The sequence below is a fragment of the Oncorhynchus clarkii genome, chromosome 21 (genome assembly GCF_045791955.1).
Source record: "Oncorhynchus clarkii lewisi isolate Uvic-CL-2024 chromosome 21, UVic_Ocla_1.0, whole genome shotgun sequence".
NCBI lineage: Eukaryota > Metazoa > Chordata > Actinopteri > Salmoniformes > Salmonidae > Oncorhynchus > Oncorhynchus clarkii.
The window spans coordinates 47304128-47325937 of NC_092167.1; the positions used below are offsets into that span (position 1 = coordinate 47304128).

The 21810-nt window shown below is 51.2% G+C and overlaps 1 protein-coding gene across 3 annotated transcripts in view; it reads left to right on the forward strand.

The window, feature by feature from the left end:
- The window catches only part of LOC139379104 (leucine-rich repeats and calponin homology (CH) domain containing 4), a 59120-nt gene that overhangs the window by 31419 nt on the left and 5891 nt on the right, over nucleotides 1–21810 (forward strand). For 2 of the 3 annotated variants that reach the window (XM_071121924.1, XM_071121923.1), the window contains exons 2-16: nucleotides 1116–1260; nucleotides 1354–1483; nucleotides 3344–3449; nucleotides 6685–6931; nucleotides 10816–10912; nucleotides 11111–11225; nucleotides 12139–12245; nucleotides 12346–12401; nucleotides 14054–14194; nucleotides 15837–15908; nucleotides 16310–16364; nucleotides 19136–19196; nucleotides 19293–19486; nucleotides 19841–19978; nucleotides 21496–21573. In XM_071121924.1, coding sequence (XP_070978025.1) covers nucleotides 1116–1260; nucleotides 1354–1483; nucleotides 3344–3449; nucleotides 6685–6931; nucleotides 10816–10912; nucleotides 11111–11225; nucleotides 12139–12245; nucleotides 12346–12401; nucleotides 14054–14194; nucleotides 15837–15908; nucleotides 16310–16364; nucleotides 19136–19196; nucleotides 19293–19486; nucleotides 19841–19978; nucleotides 21496–21573 — 1742 coding nt within the window. The remainder of the gene's footprint in view (nucleotides 1–1115; nucleotides 1261–1353; nucleotides 1484–3343; nucleotides 3450–6684; nucleotides 6932–10815; nucleotides 10913–11110; nucleotides 11226–12138; nucleotides 12246–12345; nucleotides 12402–14053; nucleotides 14195–15836; nucleotides 15909–16309; nucleotides 16365–19135; nucleotides 19197–19292; nucleotides 19487–19840; nucleotides 19979–21495; nucleotides 21574–21810) is intronic. The other variant, XM_071121925.1, reaches the window with a different exon arrangement.

Here is a 21810-nt window from a genome sequence, read left to right on the forward strand (position 1 = left end):
TGTATCAAGAGAACATCCTTACTGTCTCTGATCTGGTGGACTCACTAAACACAATCTTCGTTTGTAAGTGATGTCTGAGTGTTGAGTGTGCCCCTGGCTAGCCATAAAAATAAACATTTATCTAGACCACCGTCTGGTTTGCTTAATTTAAGGATTTTGAAAGGATTTTTATTTTTGATACTGAAATATATTTTAGAAATTTTATTTTACTTTTGATATTTAAGTATATTTAAAGCCAAATACTTTTCTAATTTGACTCAAGTAGAATTTTACTGGGAGACTGATGGTGAACATGACTGTGCGAAAAGGAGACAGAAATGCCAGAGAGAGGAAAAGGGAGAGGACTTGGATGAGAGTAGGATAGAGGGAGGGAGAATGTTGAGAGACGACAGTTGACCGGGGCTTCCAGCCAGCCAGCCAGCAGCTGTGAAGGAGGCTATTCGGCCTATATTCAGAAAAGCCCAGATTGTGTCTGTGCTCTCAAATGGACACACGGCCTTGGTGGAGTCCTGTCTGCCAGGACCTGTCAGTGGAATCTCAGTTTGCGTCTTTGAGCTCTTTTGTTCATGTTTGGCCAATGCTTTGAAAAGGGCTAGGTTTCTCCCGACTCTGGTTCAGATGCATTCATATTGCTGATGAAGAATACAAAATATCAAATTTTTTCTGCTGGCGATGCCCAAGAACTGTGTGTGTGTGTGTGTGTGCGCGTGCGTGCTGCTGCGTGTGTGTGTGTGCGCGCGTGCGTGCTGCTGCGTGTGTGTGCGTGCTGCTGCGTGATGTGTGTGTGTGTGCGTGTGTATGTGTGTGTGCGTGCGTGCTGCTGTGTGTGTGCGTACTGCTGCGTGTGTGTGTGTGCGCGTGCGTGCTGCTGCGTGCGTATGTGTGTGTGTGCGTGCGTGCTGCTGCGTGTGGCGTGCGTGCTGCTGCGTGTGTGGCGTGCGTGCTGCTGTGTGTGTGTGTGGCTGTGTGCTGGTCTGACAAGCCGTCTCTTGTCAGTGTCATTGATGTGTGATTGGTCCTTTTTTTGTTTCTCATGGCAATATTATTGACTGTGATTGGTCGCCGTTGTCGAATATACCAGTGTTATTGATCGTGATTGGTCCTTCTTGTTTCAGACCTTTCTAAGAACCGTCTGTGCGAGCTGCCAGAGGAGCTGTGCCAGTTCATCTCCTTGGAGACGCTCAGCTTGTACCACAACTGTGTTCGCTCCCTCACCCCCGACCTCTGTCACCTACAGGCTCTCACCTACCTCAACCTCAGGTGACATCCCTTTTCCTTGCACTCCTACAGGTACCTGCGCGTCCGTGTTTTGCTGTTCATAATTGTTCTGTGTGTGTGTGTCCGTCCTTGCAGCCGTAACCTCCTCTCCAGCCTGCCCCCCTCGATGTGTCAGCTCCCCCTCCTGAGAGTCCTGATCGTCAGCAACAACAAGCTGTCGGCCCTGCCCACCTCCATACATACCCTCACTCACCTCCGACAGCTGGTACGTAGTGATACCCACCCACACCTCAGGTTACCCACTGACCCACTGCCTCAGGTTACCCACTACCTCAGGTTACCCACTGACCCACTGCCTCAGGTTACCCACTTCCCCTACTGCCTCAGGTTGCCCGCTTCCCCTACTGTCTCAGGTTACCCACTGCCTCAGGTTACCCACTTCCCCTACTGCCTCAGGTTACCCACTTCCCCTACTGCCTCAGGTTACCCACTTCTCCTACTGCCTCAGGTTACCCACTTCTCCCACTGCCTCAGGTTACCCACTGCCTCAGGTTACCCACTGCCTCAGGTTACCCACTGCCTCAGGTTACCCACTGACCCACTACCTCAGGTTACCCACTTCCCCCACTGCCTCAGGTTACCCACTACCTCAGGTTACCCACTGACCCACTACCTCAGGTTACCCACCGACCCACTACCTCAGGTTACCCACTTCCCCTACTGCCTCAGGTTGCCCACTGCCCTCAGGTTGCCCACTGCCCTCAGGTTGCCAACTGCCCTCAAGTTGCCCACCGACCCACTACCTCAGGTTACCCACTTCCCCTACTGCCTCAGGTTGCCCACTTCCCCCACTGCCTCAGGTTGCCCACTTCCCCTACTGCCTCAGGTTACCCACTGCCTCAGGTTACCCACTTCCCCTACTGCCTCAGGTTACCCACTGCCTCAGGTTACCCACTTCCCTGCTGCCTCAGGTTGCCCACTTCCCCTACTGCCTCAGGTTGCCCACTGCCCTCAGGTTGCCCACTGCCCTCAGGTTGCCCACTGCCCTCAGGTTACCCACTGCCCTCAGGTTGCCCACTGCCTCAGGTTGCCCACTGCCTCAGGTTGCCCACTGCCTCAGGTTGCCCACTGCTTCAGGTTGCCCACTGCCCTCAGGTTGCCCACTGCCCTCAGGTTGCCCACTTCCCCTACTGCCTCAGGTTGCCCACTTCCCCTACTGCCTCAGGTTGCCCACTGCCCTCAGGTTGCCCACTGCCCTCAGGTTGCCCACTGCCCTCAGGTTGCCCACTGCCCTCAGGTTGCCCACTGCCTCAGGTTGCCCACTGCTTCAGGTTGCCCACTGCGCAGGGCTGTCTGATGTCTCTGTTTTCTCTAGGTATCTGTCATTGTCTCTCTCTGTTTTCTCTAGGTATCTGTCACTGTCTCTCTCTCTGTTTTCTCTAGGTATCTGTCACTCTCTCTCTGCTCTAGGTATCTGTCACTGTCTCTCTCTCTTTGCTCTAGGTATCTGTCACTGTCTCTCTCTCTCTTTGCTCTAGGTATCTGTCACTGTCTCTTTCTCTCTTTGCTCTAGGTATCTGTCACTGTCTCTCTCTCTCTGTTTTCTCTAGGTATCTGTCACTGTCTCTCTCTCTCTCTCTCTCTGTTTTCTCTAGGTATCTGTCACTGTCTCTCTCTCTGCTCTAGGTATCTCTCTTGCAGTCTGTTACTCTGGTCTTGTTTACTTTAGGTTCTCTATCTGGTTCCCCTCTTCTCTCTGTCCTGTCGTCTATCTTTCCTCTCTTTGCCCTCACTGGCTGGCTCACAGTCCTGTCTGTCTTGCTCTACATCTCACAAGTCCTGTCTGTCTTCCTCTCTCGCTGTCTTCCGCTTTCTCGCTGTCCTGGATGGCTATCTTAACGCTGTCTACCCTCACTGGCTGGCTCACAGTCCTGTCTGTCCCCCCCCCCCCGCCCCTCCACTCACCCACATTTCTAACGTACGGCATCTCCCCTCTGACCTATCGCCCCTTTCTCTCTCTCGTTCTTTCTCTTGACCTTCTGTCTTTCATAGTCTTTTGGGGCATAGCCAAGGCCTGGGTTGCCGTTAGTAACTTTTGCTGAACTGGTTTTCCTCTGTCCTGTAGGATGTGAGTTGTAATGGCCTGCAGTGTTTGCCTGTGGAGCTGGGTCAGCTGGAGTGTCTGAGAGACCTCAACTTGAGGCGGAACCAGCTCACCACGCTGCCAGAGGGTGAGAGAGAGACACACACACACCTGACCTTTGACCCCTACGTACACCTTAATATACCAGTGGTATTCAAACTTTTTCAGCGAGTCTGTGTTTTTCTAAAAAAATTATTGCGATCTCACCCCAAATCTAATGACACAATCTTAAAGGGATAGTCCACCCCCAGAAATAAAAAAAATCAGAACTCATATCAATTTGGTGAGAAGCCCGATCGTCTATCAGTGGGTAAAATAACAATTCTCCCCGCCGTGATGTAACTTCTAAGTGGTCCATCAGTGAAATCAGGAAATCCCGAAGGAACTGGTCACTGGAGATGAGGGGTAATACACATTTTTAATAAAGCTTTTAAAACAGTCACCTCCAGTCCAGATCACTACATCAGCCAATAGATGGTATGGCTGTACTTCACAAGAACACATCCATCCGTTTGAAAAAATATATATATATTTTTTATACCGTCGTGACAATATATATTTAGCTTAGACGTGCTCAATTTAAACAGTGTACAAAATGATTAAGTGCTATCTTGCAATGTGCCCCTGTGTGTCTGTGTGGGGGGGAAGGGCTGTTGTCATAGCAACGTACTCTGCATCGCTCTGGGTGAACTGAAAGTCGAACTCTTGAGCGATTCCTAAATGGATAGGGCAGTTTGTTTTAGGGTCGATTTTTACCGCTAACTAGCTACTTCACATGCTGATATTGACTTTGGTATTATTGTGTGTAGCTAGCTAGCCAGCTAGCCAGCTATCCCAGAGGGAGAACATTGCATTGTGGGTTTTCTAGTTGACTTGAGCAGCAAAAAAATATCTCCACAACAATTTTAGCGTGTCGCTACCAACCTTGTTCCCAGAAGATATTGTCTTCGCATATTAGTGTTTTAATGTTTATTAATCATCGGAGTTAGTGTGTTACCCCTTTACAATCTGTACATTTTAACATTCACAAATAACCTTAAATTCATTACACATTCATCTCTTATCAAAATGAAAAGAAACCAATAATACATTTACTCTATAAAATGTTATTTTTCTAATTTATATTTATCAAAAAAGTTTGTATATTATCCCAAAATTATAATCTGTATTTTTTTATTTATTTCTAAAACAATTTGGCTGCAGTTTCCCCTCGACTGCACAAGTGGTTGTTACCGACTCTGTGTGTCAACGTGTCCCTGCCCTCTATAGCTTTATCCCTCTATACCGCTAAGCTACTTTGGTACTTAATCTTATTATTGACCCAAGGCACTAGATCCTGGACCTGTCTGTAATGCCCCAATGAGACTGTCATTCGTTCTTCCCTATATAACGCCTCATTTATACCGTACCGCGCAATGCAGGAACCCACAAGCAAAATTAGCGATCCTATTTACTTGTCCAATTGTGGGACTGTAAATCAAATCAAATTTTATTTGTCACATACACATGGTTAGCAGATGTTAATGCGAGTGTAGCGAAATGCTTGTGCTTCTAGTTCCGACAATGCAGTAATAACCAACGAGTAATCTAACCTAACAATTCCACAACTACTACCTTATACACACAAGTGTAAAGGGATAAAGAATATGTACATAAAGATATATGAATGAGTGAGGGTACAGAACGGCATAGGCAAGATACAGTAGATGGTATTAGTTTTGTAACTGTACACATCTATATATCAAAATAATGTCTATATATCAAAATAATGTCTATATATCAAAATAACGATCAAAATAGTGATCGTGGTGCCATTTTGTGTAGCTATGTGTAGTTCTTGCGTTTTGCGTACTGCACATGATGCACTACATGACCAAAAGTATGTGGACACCTGCTCGTCAAACATCTCATTCCAAAATCATGGCGCATCAATATGGAGTTGGTCCCCCCCTTTGCTGCTATAACAGCCTCCACTCTTCTGGGAAGGGTTTCCACTAGATGTTGGAACATTGCTGCTATAACAGCCTCTGCTCTTCTGGGAAGGCTTTCCACTAGATGTTGGAACATTGCTGCAGGGACTTGCTTCCATTCAGCCATGAGTATTCGTAAGGTCGGGCCCTGATGTTTGCCGATTTAGGCCTGTTGTTCGACGGGGTTGAATTGAGGGCTCTGTGCAGGCCAGTCAAGTTCTTCCACACCGATCTCGCTTTGTGCACGGTGACATCGTCATGCTGAGACAGGAAGGTCCATCTCCAAACTGTTGCCACAAAGTTGGAAGCACAGAATCGTCTAGAATGGCGTTGTATGCTGTAGTGCCATGGAAACCCATTTCATGAATTTTCCGACGAACAGTTCTTGTGCTGACGTTGCTTCCAGAGGCAGTTTGGAACCCGGGTAGTGAGTGTTGTAACCGAGGACAGACAATTTTTACACGCTTCAGCACTTGGCTGTCCTGTTCTGTGATCTTGTGTGGCCTACCACTTTGCAGTTGAGCCGTTGTTGCTCCTAAGACGTTTCCACTTCACAATAACAGCACTTACAGCTCTAGCAGGGCATAAAATTGACCAGCTGACTTGTTGGAAAGGTGGCATCCTGTGACGGTGTACAGCCATTGTACAGCCACTGTTTGTCTATGGAGATTGCATGGCGATGTGCTCGATTTTTTTATACACCTGTCAGCAACGGGTGGGGCTGAAACAGCCGAATCCACTCATTTTAAAGGGGTGTTCACATACTTGTGTGTGTGTATAGTGTATACATTAGGCCTAAGTCCAACACACTACTAACCCTGATGTGTCTTCTGTGACCCTGTTGTCAAACAGTCCAGACTACCTCAGAGATATAGGTCTAAGTACCATTACCAGATCATTTTACCCCAAACAAAAGCATACAGTAGTGGTAATCCCCCAGCGAAACAAGCCAGCTGCCTGTGACTGTATGATCTTTACGTTACCAGTATAGCTCTGGCCTCATAGCATCCCTCCAAAAAAAAATACACTAATCCTGTCCTGAGCTCTTCTCCAACCTCCAGCTTCTCAAAACAACATAACATGGGTTACAGCCACTGTAGCAACTCCTTTTGAGTCGACACGGTTTGACAAAAGATCAGTCAGGCCGTTATTTGAATTTAATAAAATCATAGTTGAAATAAAAGCCCCCCCCCCTCCACTCCCCCTGAAGGCTATCAAAACATTGACTTGCTAGTGACAAAAGTGCATTTGATTATTTCCCAAGATGCAGTCATTTCCATGATGATTAGATATCTTGGTACTAACCCCCCCCCCCCCCTTCTCTCTCTCTCTCTACCTCTCTCTACCTCTCAGAGTTGTCCGAGTTACCCCTGGTCCGGTTAGACGTCTCCTGTAACCACATCTCCCACGTGCCCGTGTGTTACCGCCACCTGCGTCAACTCCAGACCATAGTCTTGGACAACAACCCCCTGCAGCAACCGCCTGCCCAGATCTGCTCTAAGGGGAAGTACCACATCTTCAAGTTCCTCAACATTGTGGCCTGCAAGAGGAGCCAAGAGGAGCTGGAGAGAGCCCTGAGACCTACAGGGTTTAATAGCTGGTGAGAGAGGGAGGGGAGAGAGCCCTGAGACCTACAGGGTTTAATCGCTGATGAGAGAGGGAGGGGAGAGAGCCCTGAGACCTACAGGTTTTTATTAGCCAGTGAGTGAGAGGAGATGAGAGAGTGCCCTGAGACCTACAGGTTTTAATAGCTGGTGAGAGTGGAGAGTTCCCTGACACCTACAGGGTTTAATAGCTGGTGAGAGAGGGAGGGGAGAGAGCCCTGAGACCTACAGGGTTTAATAGCTGGTGAGAGAGGGAGGGGAGAGAGCCCTGAGACCTACAGGGTTTAATAGCCAGTGAGAGAGGGAGGAGAGAGAGCCCTGAGACCTACAGGTTTTAATAGCTGGTGAGAGTGTAGAGTTCCCTGACACCTACAGGGTTTAATAGCTGGTGAGAGAGAGAGAGAGAGAGAGAGAGAGAGAGAGAGATAAAGCCCTTGAATTGAATTGAATTGAGAGAGAGGAGGAGATGGAGGGGAGCGAGCCCTGACACCTACAGGGTTTAATAGCTGGTGAGAGAGGGAGGTGAGAGAGCCCTGAGACCTACAGGGTTTAATAGCTGGTGAGAGGGGGAGGAGGAGGAGAGCGAGCGAGCCCTGACACCTACAGGGTTTAATAGCTGGTGAAAGAGGATGAGGGGGGAGAGGATATAGAGTTGATCTAATAATCTTTACTTTGGTACCTTTTTTTAATGTAACAGTTAATTACATGATGAGAGGAGGGAGATAGCCGAGGAGTCACATGGAGAAAAAAACAGGTCAATAAATAATAACAGATCAGTAAGGGCTTGTACAGCCGCTGACTACCGAGGCCGACTACAGAGACCTACTACCGAGACCTACTACCGAGACCTACCGGCTTGTACAGCCGCTGACTACCGAGACCTACTACCAAGACCTACTACCGAGACCTACCGGCTTGTACAGCCGCTGACTACCGAGACCTACTACCGAGACCTACCGGCTTGTACAGCCGCTGACTACAGAGACCTACTACCGAGACCTACCGGCTTGTACAGCCGCTGACTACCGAGACCTACTACCGAGACCTACTACCAAGACCTACTACCGAGACCTACCGGCTTGTACAGCCGCTGACTACAGAGACCTACTACAGAGACCTACTACAGAGACCTACTACAGAGACCTACTACAGAGACCTACTACCGAGACCTACCGGCTTGTACAGCCGCTGACTACCGAGACCTACTACCGAGACCTACTACCGAGACCTACTACCGAGACCTTCCGGCTTGTACAGCCGCTGACTACCGAGACCTACTACCGAGATCTACTACCGAGACCTTCCGGCTTGTACAGCCGCTGACTACCGAGACCTACTACCGAGACCTTCCGGCTTGTACAGCCGCTGACTACCGAGACCTACTACCGAGACCTACTACGAGACCTGCCGGCTTGTACAGCCACTGACTACCGAGACCTACTACCGAGACCTTCCTGCTTGTACAGCCGCTGACTACCGAGACCTGCCGGTTTGTACACCCGCTGACTACCGAGACATACCGGTTTGTACAGCCGCTGACTACCGAGACCTACTGGCTTGTACAGCTGCTGAGTCAATATAAGAAATAATATTAGCCTAACCCTCACCGATAGTACCGTACCTGACCCTCGTCGATAGTACCGTACCTGACCCTCGTCGATAGTAAAGTACCTGACCCTCGCCCATAGTAAAGTACCGTACCTGACCCTCGCCCATAGTAAAGTACCGTACCTGACCCTCGCCCATAGTAAAGTACCGTACCTGACCCTCGCCCATAGTAAAGTACCGTACCTGACCCTCGCCCATAGTAAAGTACCGTACCTGACCCTCGCCCATAGTAAAGTACCGTACCTGACCCTCGCCCATAGTAAAGTACCGTACCTGACCCTCGCCCATAGTAAAGTACCTGACCCTCGCCCATAGTAAAGTACCTGACCCTCGCCCATAGTAAAGTACCTGACCCTCGCCCATAGTAAAGTACCTGACCCTCGCCCATAGTAAAGTACCTGACCCTCGCCCATAGTAAAGTACCTGACCCTCGCCCATAGTAAAGTACCTGACCCTCGCCCATAGTAAAGTACCTGACCCTCGCCCATAGTACAGTACCTGACCCTCGCCCATAGTACAGTACCTGACCCTCGCCCATAGTACAGTACCTGACCCTCGCCCATAGTACAGTACCTGACCCTCGCCCATAGTACAGTACCTGACCCTCGCCCATAGTACAGTACCTGACCCTCGCCCATAGTAAAGTACCGTACCTGACCCTCGCCCATAGTAAAGTACCGTACCTGACCCTCGCCCATAGTAAAGGACCTGACCTGACCCTCGCCCATAGTACAGTGATTGCCCTGACCCTCGCCCATAGTACAGTACCTGACCCTCGCCCATAGTACAGTACCTGACCCTCGCCCATAGTACAGTACCTGACCCTCGCCCATAGTACAGTACCTGACCCTCGCCCATAGTACAGTACCTGACCCTCGCCCATAGTACAGTACCTGACCCTCGCCCATAGTAAAGTACCTGACCCTCGCCCATAGTAAAGTACCTGACCCTCGCCCATAGTAAAGTACCTGACCCTCGCCCATAGTAAAGTACCTGACCCTCGCCCATAGTAAAGTACCGTACCTGACCCTCGCCCATAGTAAAGTACCGTACCTGACCCTCGCCCATAGTACAGTACCTGACCCTCGCCCATAGTACAGTACCTGACCCTCGCCCATAGTACAGTACCTGACCCTCGCCCATAGTACAGTACCTGACCCTCGCCCATAGTACAGTACCTGACCCTCGCCCATAGTACAGTACCTGACCCTCGCCCATAGTAAAGTACCTGACCCTCGCCCATAGTAAAGTACCTGACCCTCGCCCATAGTAAAGTACCTGACCCTCGCCCATAGTAAAGTACCTGACCCTCGCCCATAGTAAAGTACCTGACCCTCGCCCATAGTAAAGTACCGTACCTGACCCTCGCCCATAGTAAAGTACCGTACCTGACCCTCGCCCATAGTAAAGTACCGTACCTGACCCTCGCCCATAGTACAGTACCTGACCCTCGCCGATAGTACAGTACCTGACCCTCGCCGATAGTAAAGTAAAGTACCTGACCCTCGCCGATAGTAAAGTACCTGACCCTCGCCCATAGTAAAGTAAAGTACCTGACCCTCACCCACAAATATAGAACATGCACCACACAGTTCCCCTTTCCTCTTGAACATTTACTGAACAATGACATTTTTCTTCAATATTTTATTTATTGAGTATTTATGCCTCGTGCGAGATCAGTAGCTTAATGTTTTGCTTAATAACAAAAAATGTCAAACAATAAACCTGAACTGACACCGTGCGTATGCTTTTATGAACATGCACTGTAAGCTACTACCCTTGAATAATGTATTGAACAATTAAACTTTTTTTCTTGAGCATCGAGGCCTATTCATTTGAAAAGGCTTATTGAACTGTAACTATAACGTAACAAAGTTTGGAAAAATCGAAGTACTCGTTGTCCAGTTATGAGGTTGTAATCACCTACTTTGTCTTTCGCTTGCAGCACTGTTGAGAAACAGCAGTCCACTGTGCCAGGTTTCAGGCAGCCCTAAAGCTTCGTCTTACACTGCCATGTCAGATACAGATAACAAAAGGGAAAAACCTCACTGTATACTGTAGATATGAATTCCACCGGTGTTATACGTTTATGGATTTGAGTTTTTTAATGCATTGGTCTGCTCTTTATTCAAACCGCACGCCACCCACGGATATAACCACGGGGACTGCGGGTTTTGAGTCAACCCACGCATCACCAGTGTGTAGAGTGTGTGTGTGTGTGTGCTGAATACTGATGTGTGTGTGTGTGTGTGGTTTTCATGTCTCCCGGCAGTCTGTCGGACCATGAGCTGTTCTCAGGTCAGTTTGGAGGTTTGGACTCTGGCTTCAACAGTGTGGACAGCGGCAGCAAGAGATGGTCTGGGAACGAGGTGGGACAACATAAGAGTTTCATTCGTGGAGTTACTATCTTGTGTGTGTGTGTGTGTGTGTGTGTGTGTCTACCTTGCGTGAAGAACAGTGGTACTACCATCTGTCGTAATGATTGCCCTAAATCAAGTAGATGTTTTTATACAGACGTCTTAAAACCTTACGAAAGGTCAAATCTCCTTTCCGATCTGTGTCTCCAGTCTGCAGATGACTTCTCAGAGCGGTCCCTGCGTATGGCTGAGCTCACCAGAGACCAGAGGAACCTGGAGGAAGAGGTGGAGGACGACTCTTCCCTCACAGAGACCCCAGACACGGGTGAGCAGTGGGCTCTAACCACTAGGCTACCTGCCGCCCCTACGCTCTAACCACTAGGCTACCTGCCGCCCCTACACTCTAACCACTAGGCTACCTGCCGCCCCTACACTCTAACCACTAGGCTACCTGCCGCCCCTACGCTCTAACCACTAGGCTACCTGCCGCCCCTCCGCTCTAACCACTAGGCTACCTGCCCCCCCTACGCTCTAACCACTAGGCTACCTGCCGCCCCTACACTCTAACCACTAGGCCACCTGCCACGCCCCTACACTCTAACCACTAGGCCACCTGCCACCCCCCTACACTCTAACCACTAGGCCACCTGCCACCCCTACACTCTAACCACTAGGCTACCTGCCCCCCCTACACTCTAACCACTAGGCCACCTGCCACCCCTACACTCTAACCACTAGGCTACCTGCCGCCCCTCCACTCTAACCACTAAGCTACCTGCCCCCCCTACACTCTAACCACTAGGCTACCTGCCCCCCCTACACTCTAACCACTAGGCCACCTGCCACCCCTACACTCTAACCACTAGACTACCTGCCGCCCCTACACTCTAACCACTAGGCCACCTGCCACCCCTACACTCTAACCACTAGGTTACCTGCCGCCCCTACACTCTAACCACTAGGCTACCTGCCCCCCCCCCTACACTCTAACCACTAGGCTACCTGCCCCCCCCCCCCCCCTACACTCTAACCACTAGGCTATCTGCCGCCCCATAAGCACACTCACTGAGGAAAGGGACATGTTTTTTGTAACAAAACAGGAATGTTATTTTTAGCGACAAGACGGCGCTTTGTTGTTCTAAATCTTGGTCATATCCTCAGACATTCTCTAATGTTATTTGACTGTCTGTAATCTCTCTCCCCGGTCCTCCTCCTCTTCTGTTTCTTGGTTTTCACAGTGAATGGGGAGGCCAAGCGGGTGGATTTCATAGACCGCAGCGTCACCGAGGAGAAAGAAGACTGCAGGGCGAATCGTCCCGCTCCACCTCTCACAGCGCCCCTGCAGGTTAGGAGGACACATTTTTATGTGTTTTTATAAACTCTTATGAAGAGCAGATGTGTGTGTGTGTGTGTGTATCTAACAACGACATGGTGGTGTTCTTCAGGAGAACACAGCGGAATCCTCACCACCACCCCAAACACAAGACTCTTCTAGAAGCAGGTGAGACACACACACACACACACATCACAGGAGGTTGGTGGCACCTTAATTGGGGAGGACAGGCTCTCGGTAATGACTGGAGTGGAATCAGTGGAATGGTATCAGCAACATCAAACACATGGTTTCCATGGTTTCCATGGGTTTGGTGACATTCCATTCACTCCATTCCGACATTTATTATGAGCTGTCCTCCCCTCACCAGCCTCCTGTGGCACACACACAGACACACACACAGACCATTGATACTGCACAAGGATACCTCACACTCAGCCGTGTAACCACAAGGGTGTGTGATTGTGATGCTTGTGTGTGTCAGTGCCATTTTTTTTATATTTGACTGTGTTCCTGCAACAGTTTCACTGTGGATTCAGCAGTTTGACTGGCTGGCTGTGTGTGTGTGTACACAGTCTCATACACAGCAACCGCCCGTCAGTGTTTTCAGATTGAAAAGGACAGATAGTCTTTTGATGATCACACTCTCTCCCTGCCTTGTTTTACAAGGTCAGCCTCTCTCGGGGAGTGTTTGAGGGAGCTGGGAAAAGTCAACAGACTGCGGTTCCCATTACGAACACCACTGACTGACACAACCAGAGGAACATACCCCCCTTCCCCCCCAGCCAATCGGAAGCACTTGCCATCAAATATTTGCCATTTAAATATATTTTTTTATTACATTTTTGACTTCTTAAATAAAGAAGTTGCAATGTATTAGTTAACCCCTCTCTATCTCAATATTACATCTTTTTTTATGACATTTTGTCAAAAGTTTTAAAATAAATCAAATGGTTTCACAGTATAATTTATTTTGTAATCTTTGGTTATAGATCAGGTTTTGACCTCCCATTCGAGTACATTTGATATATATTTAAAATAAAATACAGTCAAGAAGTTGCAATGTGTTAACATCTCCTATATCTCAATATAACGTATTTTTGTAAAAAAAAAAATGGACAAGATTTTGAATATTTTTAAATCTGTGGTTAAAGATGGTGTCAGACGTCCGTTCTGACGTCTGTCGGAGGTCTCCATTAATCATGCCCATCTGGTTGTTGGGTTGGCTGCAGTGGTTATGGGTTTCCCCAAACGCTGTCCTGGGGACAGCAAGAGGTGCACGTTCTCTCTCTTTTTTTTTTGCTCCCCTAGATCTACACAGCTGACTCAAATAATCAAATATTGATGATGAGTTGATTATCTGAATCGGCTATGGGGTGGAGTCCTGGTACAGTCAGGAAAAAGGCCATTGACACTTATGTGACATCACGCCACGACAGCCAACCGCTGGCCAGCTTTGACTTGAATAGGATGCTTCGTTGATGCAACATCACGCGATATGACATCACACAGTATTTGGTGTTTGTTCAGTCAACACTCAATTTTTTGCTACCTTCCACCCCTCTTTCACTGCTTTTCTACACTCACCCTCTTTCTCCATATCCTTCTCTGTCTCTCCCTCCCCTCTCTCTCTCTCCCTCCCCTCTCTCTCTGTCTCTCTCCCTCCCCTCTCTCTCTCTCCCTCCCCTCTCTCTCTGTCTCTCTCCCTCCCCTCTCTCTCTGTCTCTCTCTCTGTCTCTCTCTGTCTCCCTCTGTCTCTCTCCCTCCCCTCTCTCTCTGTGTTTCTCTTTCTCTCTCCGCCCCCCCCGGTCCACTGTCAGTGTGGAGGTAGGAGGGGGGCTGTCACACCCGTCCCCCTCCAGTCCCACCCTGGAGGAGAGGAGGAGACCAGGTACCCTGCTCATCTGGCAGGAGAGAGAGAGAATCCATCAGCAGAGAGACAACACGGCCAGAGACAATGGGTGAGGAGGGGGAGACAACGGGTGGGAAGGGGGGGTCAGGACCCAGTAGCAGCAGACTGGTCAGAGACAACAGGGGTGAGGAGGGGGAGTCAGGACCCAGTAGCAGCAGACTGGTCAGAGACAACGGGTGAGGAGGGGGAGAGAGGACCCAGTAGCAGCAGACAGGTCAGAGACAACAGGGGTGAGGAGGGGGAGTCAGGACCCAGTAGCAGCAGACTGGTCAGAGACAACGGGTGGGGAGGGAGAGAGAGGACCCAGTAGCAGCAGACTGGTCAGAGACAACGGGTGGGGAGGGGGAGAGAGGACCCAGTAGCAGCAGACTGGTCAGAGACAACGGGTGAGGAGGGGGAGTCAGGACCCAGTAGCAGCAGACTGGTCAGAGACAACGGGTGGGGAGGGAGAGTCAGGACCCAGTAGCAGCAGACTGGTCAGAGACAACGGGTGGGGAGGGAGAGAGAGGACCCAGTAGCAGCAGACGGGTCAGAGACAACTGGTGGGGAGGGGGAGAGAGGACCCAGTAGCAGCAGACTGGTCAGAGACAACGGGTGAGGAGGGGGAGTCAGGACCCAGTAGCAGCAGACGGGTCAGAGACAACGGGTGAGGAGGGGGAGAGAGGACCCAGTAGCAGCAGACTGGTCAGAGACAACGGGTGGGGAGGGGGAGAGAGGACCCAGTAGCAGCAGACGGGTCAGAGACAACGGGTGAGGAGGGGGAGAGAGGACCCAGTAGCAGCAGACTGGTCAGAGACAACGGGTGAGGAGGGGGAGAGAGGACCCAGTAGCAGCAGACTGGTCAGAGACAACGGGTGAGGAGGGGGAGAGAGGACCCAGTAGCAGCAGACTGGTCAGAGACAACGGGTGGGGAGGGGGAGAGAGGACCCAGTAGCAGCAGACGGGTCAGAGACAACGGGTGAGGAGGGGGAGAGAGGACCCAGTAGCAGCAGACGGGTCAGAGACAACGGGTGAGGAGGGGGAGAGAGGACCCAGTAGCAGCAGACGGGTCAGAGACAACGGGTGGGGAGGGGGTCAGGACCCAGTAGCAGCAGACGGGTCAGAGACAACGGGTGAGGAGGGGGAGAGAGGACCCAGTAGCAGCAGACTGGTCAGAGACAACGGGTGGGGAGGGAGAGAGAGGACCCAGTAGCAGCAGACGGGTCAGAGACAACGGGTGGGGAGGGGGTCAGGACCCAGTAGCAGCAGACGGGTCAGAGACAACGGGTGAGGAGGGGGAGAGAGGACCCAGTAGCAGCAGACGGGTCAGAGACAACGGGTGAGGAGGGATCCTTTCAACAAAGGAAGCTGGCTGTTAATGCTGGACACAAACCCATATACTTTAAAAAGCTGTGATCAGTGTTTTTTAAACAGGACAATCAAGAGTTGGTACAACAAAATGTAACCAAATAAAATCCCACCCCAATTAAAGTTTAGTTGTTACAATGACCTTAAAAAATATAATCTATTAAGAACCAGCTGCTAGTCAACTTGTGTGGTGAAGGACTTTATATTATATTATTATATGTATATAATATTTTATTTTTTAAAATATTTTTCAAACGTGGAACGAAATGGCAGTTGTAAGACAACTTAATATGGAAACAAGCACCTTTCCATTTCATATCTGATTTCTAAACATCTCCTTCCAGTTTACTGAAGATTACAACGGCCAAAACAGGAAGTAATGTGGCGACGCTGTCACAGACAGGAAGTAGCTCGAGGTAAGAGACCTTAAATCTTACACGAACCAAACTAGTCCAGGGAGAGAAAAAGAGAAAGAGAAAACACTTTTCCTGCCTGAATTGAAGCATGCGACGTGCGAACATGTTCATTTAGGCTGCATTTAGACAGGCAGCCCAATTCTGATTTTTTTTTTGTTCCAGCAGTTGGTCTTTGGACCAATCACATCAGACATTTTCACATCAGATATTTTTCAGAGCTGATCTGATTGGTCAAAAGACCAATTAGTTGGTAAAAGATCAGAATTGGTCTGTCTGTGTAAGCGCCGGCCTAGTTCTTTTGTCAAAGCTCCTGTTCTGTTTATTAGTAGCAGATGCATGAGCACCGTGCCTGATTTGTGGTTTGGGTATTTTCTTTCTGGACGTGTTCTGTCTCCCCCTAGTGGTAGCTCACCAGAGAACAACCACTCCCAGAACGGGCTCAGACAACGATGTGCGGTCAGTCTTTCATGAAGCTCTTTACACTTTCATCTCTCTTGTAAATATATATATTTTTTTACTTCAATTTTGTCATGATGGGAATTGTGTTACTATTTAGTATCAGCAGTATAATTCATAACCTGGTCCCAGGTCGTCGGCCCCTCCTATAGCCCGGTCCCAGGTCGTCGGGTGTCGGCCCCTCCTATAGCCCGGTCCCAGGTTCACCGTCGTCTCCTCCTATAGCCCGGTCCCAGTTTGGCCGTCGTCTCCTCCTATAGCCCGGTCCCAGGTCGTCGGGTGTCGGCCCCTCCTATAGCCCGGTCCCAGGTTCACCGTCGTCTCCTCCTATAGCCCGGTCCCAGTTTGGCCGTCGTCTCCTCCTATAGCCCGGTCCCGGGTCGTCGGGTGTCGGCCCCTCCTATAGCCCGGTCCCAGGTTCACCGTCGTCTCCTCCTATAGCCCGGTCCCAGTTTGGCCGTCGTCTCCTCCTATAGCCCGGTCCCGGGTCGTCGGGTGTCGGCCCCTCCTATAGCCCGGTCCCAGGTTCACCGTCGTCTCCTCCTATAGCCCGGTCCCAGGTCGTCGGGTGTCGTCTCCTCCTATAGCCCGGTCCCAGGTCGTCGGGTGTCGTCTCCTCCTATAGCCCGGTCCCAGGTTCACCGTCGTCTCCTCCTATAGCCCGGTCCCAGGTCGTCGGGTGTCGTCTCCTCCTATAGCCCGGTCCCAGGTCGTCGGGTGTCGTCTCCTCCTATAGCCCGGTCCCAGGTCGTCGGGTGTCGTCTCCTCCTATAGCCCGGTCCCAGGTCGTCGGGTGTCGTCTCCTCCTATAGCCCGGTCCCAGGTCGTCGGGTGTCGTCTCCTCCTATAGCCCGGTCCCAGGTCGTCGGGTGTCGTCTCCTCCTATAGCCCGGTCCCAGGTCGTCGGGTGTCGTCTCCTCCTATAGCCCGGTCCCAGGTCGTCAGGTGTCGTCTCCTCCTATAGCCCGGTCCCAGGTCGTCGGGTGTCGTCTCCTCCTATAGCCCGGTCCCAGGTACGCCGTCGTCTCCTCCTATAGCCCGGTCCCAGGTCGGCTCCTCCTCCTATAGCCCGGTCCCAGGCCGTCGTCTCCTCCTATAGCCCGGTCCCAGGTCGTCGGCCGTCGTCTCCTCCTATAGCCGGTCCCAGGTCGTCGGCCGTCGTCTCCTCCTATAGCCCGGTCGTCGGCCGTCGTCTCCTCCTATAGGTCGTCGCTCCTCCTCCTATAGCCCGGTCCCCGTCGTCTCCTCCTAGGTCGGCTCGTCTCCTCCTATAGCCCGGTCCCAGGTCGGCCGTCGTCTCCTCCTATAGCCCGGTCCCATAGCCCGTCGGTCGGCTCCTCCTCCTATAGCCCGGTCCCAGGTCGGCTCCTCCTCCTATAGCCCGGTCCCAGGTCGGCTCCTCCTCCTATAGCCCGGTCCCAGGTCGGCTCCTCCTCCTATAGCCCGGTCCCAGGTCGGCTCCTCCTCCTATAGCCCGGTCCCAGGTCGTCGGCTCCTCCTCCTATAGCCCGGTCCCAGGTCGTCGTCTCCTCCTATAGTCCGGTCCCAGGTCGTCGTCTCCTCCTATAGCCCGGTCCCAGGTTGTCGTCTCCTCCTATAGCCCAGTCCCAGGTCGTCGTCTCCTCCTATAGCCCGGTCCCAGGTCGTCGTCTCCTCCTATAGCCCGGTCCCAGGTCGTCGTCTCCTCCTATAGCCCGGTCCCAGGTCGTCGTCTCCTCCTATAGCCCGGTCCCAGGTCGTCGTCTCCTCCTATAGCCCTGTCCAAGGTTCGCCGTCGTCTCCTCCTATAGCCCTGTCCAAGGTTCGCCGTCGCCTCCTATAGCCTGGTCCCAGGTCGTCGGCCCCTCCTCCTATAGCCCGGTCCCAGGTTGTCGTCTCCTCCTATAGCCCGGTCCCAGGTTGTCGTCTCCTCCTATAGCCCGGTCCCAGGTCGTCGGCCGTCGTCTCCTCCTATAGCCCGGTCCCAGGTCGTCGGCCCCTCCTATAGCCCGGTCCCAGGTCGTCGGCCCCTCCTATAGCCCGGTCCCAGGTCGTCGGCCGTCGTCTCCTCCTATAGCCCGGTCCCAGGTCGTCGGCCGTCGTCTCCTCCTATAGCCCGGTCCCAGGTCGTCGGCCCCTCCTATAGCCCTGTCCAAGGTTCGCCGTCGTCTCCTCCTATAGCCCTGTCCAAGGTTCGCCGTCGCCTCCTATAGCCTGGTCCCAGGTCGTCGGCCCCTCCTCCTATAGCCCGGTCCCAGGTTGTCGTCTCCTCCTATAGCCCGGTCCCAGGTTGTCGTCTCCTCCTATAGCCCGGTCCCAGGTCGTCGGCCGTCGTCTCCTCCTATAGCCCGGTCCCAGGTCGTCGGCCCCTCCTATAGCCCGGTCCCAGGTCGTCGGCCGTCGTCTCCTCCTATAGCCCGGTCCCAGGTCGTCGGCCGTCGTCTCCTCCTATAGCCAGGTCCCAGGTCGTCGTCTCCTCCTATAGCCCGGTCCCAGGTCGTCGGCCCCTCCTATAGCCTGGTCCCAGGTCGTCGGCCCCTCCTCCTATAGCCTGGTCCCAGGTCGTCGGCCCCTCCTCCTATAGCCTGGTCCCAGGTCGTCGGCCCCTCCTCCTATAGCCCGGTCCCAGGTCCCAGGTCGTCGGCCCCTCCTATAGCCCGGTCCCAGGTCGTCGGCCCCTCCTATAGCCCGGTCCCAGGTCGTCTCCTCCTATAGCCCGGTCCCAGGTCACCCAGGCTGTATAATCCACACCTGATGTAAATCATGTAATTGCCTCACTTCCCCTTCAACAGAGTGCAGATCAGATGTCACTGTCTCAAACGGCACCGGTTCAGCGCTCTGTTAGCCGATCAGGTACACACCAATACAGTTCACCTGCAATCTCCAATCTCCTAGTACAGACAACGCCGATGTTCGTTAACACAACGTGTGTGTGTGTGTGTTTATCAGACGTTCCGTCGTCTCCCAAGGCGTCGTCTCCTCCAGGCCTGAGTCAGAAACCCAACAGTTTCCTGTTCCGCACCTCGTCCCGCTGCAGCGTCAAGAGTCAGTTCTCCATCTCAGGCTCCACACAGAGTCTGGTGGAGGCAGGCCGCTCTGAGTCTCGCTCCGTGTTGAGGCCAGATGTAGTACAGCTACGTAAGGTACTGTTTACCTCCTACCTTACCTCTTCTTTCTCTTTAATGCCTCTCCACTTATACTCTATCAATTCAAGTGGCTTTTTTTTTAGCATGGGAAATATATGTTAACATTGCTAAAGCATGTGAAATAGATTTATTTTTATTGTTTACATGCGTTAAACATTACAATCACAAAAGTTCCGAAAGAATAAAGACATTTCAAATGTCATATGTCTATATACAGTGTTGTGATGATAAAATAAATAAATAAACATAAATATAGGTTGTACTTATTTATCCCCCTCCATCTCTCTTTCATCCTCCATCTCTGTATCTCTCTCTCCCCCCCCCTCCCCTCCCCCGGTCCATCTCTGTCAGACTCTGGAGTCGAGGTTAAAGACCGTCCTGCCAGAGGATCTAGGTGAGGCGTTGTCCAATGGAACGGTCCTCTGCCAGCTGGCCAACCACGTGCGGCCTCGCGCTGTGTCCATCATCCACATTCCCTCCCCAGCAGTGGTAAGTCAATTCCAGACATTTACTGTGAAATTCTACTCAGTCTAGGATCAATAAATAGACTGGGACTTGATTTGATCAAAACAAGTTAATAAATATGGTATTTGTTGTGATGATGTGTCTGCCTGTGTTAACTCATCCGGTGTCTGTGTAGTTGACTCATCCGGTATCTGTGTAGTTGACTCTGCCGGTGTCTGTGTAGTTGACTCATCCGGTATCTGTGTAGTTGACTCATCCGGTGTCTGTGTAGTTGACTCATCCGGTATCTGTGTAGTTGACTCATCCGGTATCTGTGTAGTTGACTCTGCCGGTGTCTGTGTAGTTGACTCATCCGGTGTCTGTGTAGTTGACTCATCCGGTGTCTGTGTAGTTGACTCTGCCGGTGTCTGTGTAGTTGACTCATCCGGTGTCTGTGTAGTTGACTCATCCGGTATCTGTGTAGTTGACTCATCCGGTGTCTGTGTAGTTGACTCATCCGGTGTCTGTGTAGTTGACTCTGCCGGTGTCTGTGTAGTTGACTCTGCCGGTGTCTGTGTAGTTGACTCTGCCGGTGTCTGTGTAGTTGACTCTGCCGGTGTCTGTGTAGTTGACTCATCCGGTGTCTGTGTAGTTGACTCTGCCGGTGTCTGTGTAGTTGACTCTGCCGGTGTCTGTGTAGTTGACTCTGCCGGTGTCTGTGTAGTTGACTCTGCCGGTGTCTGTGTAGTTGACTCTGCCGGTGTCTGTGTAGTTGACTCTGCCGGTGTCTGTGTAGTTGACTCTGCCGGTGTCTGTGTAGTTGACTCTGCCGGTGTCTGTGTAGTTGACTCTGCCGGTGTCTGTGTAGTTGACTCTGCCGGTGTCTGTGTAGTTGACTCTGCCGGTGTCTGTGTAGTTGACTCTGCCGGTGTCTGTGTAGTTGACTCTGCCGGTGTCTGTGTAGTTGACTCTGCCGGTATCTGTGTAGTTGACTCTGCCGGTGTCTGTGTAGTTGACTCATCCGGTGTCTGTGTAGTTGACTCTGCCGGTGTCTGTGACTGTGTGTCTGTGTAGTTGACTCTGCCTGTGACTGTGTAGTTGACTCTGCCTGTGTCTGTGACTGTGTGTCTGTAGTTGACTCTGCCTGTGACTGTGTGTCTGTGTAGTTGACTCTGCCGGTGTCTGTGACTGTGTGTCTGTGTAGTTGACTCTGCCTGTGACTGTGTAGTTGACTCTGCCTGTGTCTGACTGTGTGTCTGTAGTTGACTCTGCCGGTGTCTGTGACTGTGTGTCTGTAGTTGACTTTGCCTGTGACTGTCTGTGTGTCTGTAGTTGACTCTGCCGGTGTCTGTGACTGTGTGTCTGTAGTTGACTCTGCCTGTGACTGTCTGTGTAGTTGACTCTGCCTGTGACTGTCTGTGTAGTTGACTCTGCCTGTGTCTGTGTAGTTGACTTTGCCGGTGTCTGTGACTGTGTGTCTGTGTAGTTGACTCTGCCGGTGTCTGTGACTGTGTGTCTGTGTAGTTGACTCTGCCTGATGTTCGGTCTCTCTGTCTCTTCAGCCAAAGCTGAGCACGGCCAAGTGTCGTCTCAACGTGGAGAACTTCATCTCAGCCTGTCGTAGGCTGGGGGTCCCTGAGGTAAGGACTCATTCCTTTCCCTCCTTTCTGTTCTCTCCATGGTTCATCACGTGTCATGGTGTCTCCTTGATCACGTATGTTAGTATTTTTCTCAGCGCTGAGATGATCCAGTTACAAACTGTTTTTTGTTAGCTACTTGTTGCTTTGTCCTTCTGTGCTTGAAGCTAATTATGTTTGCCTTTGTCTCTCTGTCTCTCTGTTATGTCATCTTCATCTCTCTCTCTCTGTTTTCTGTCA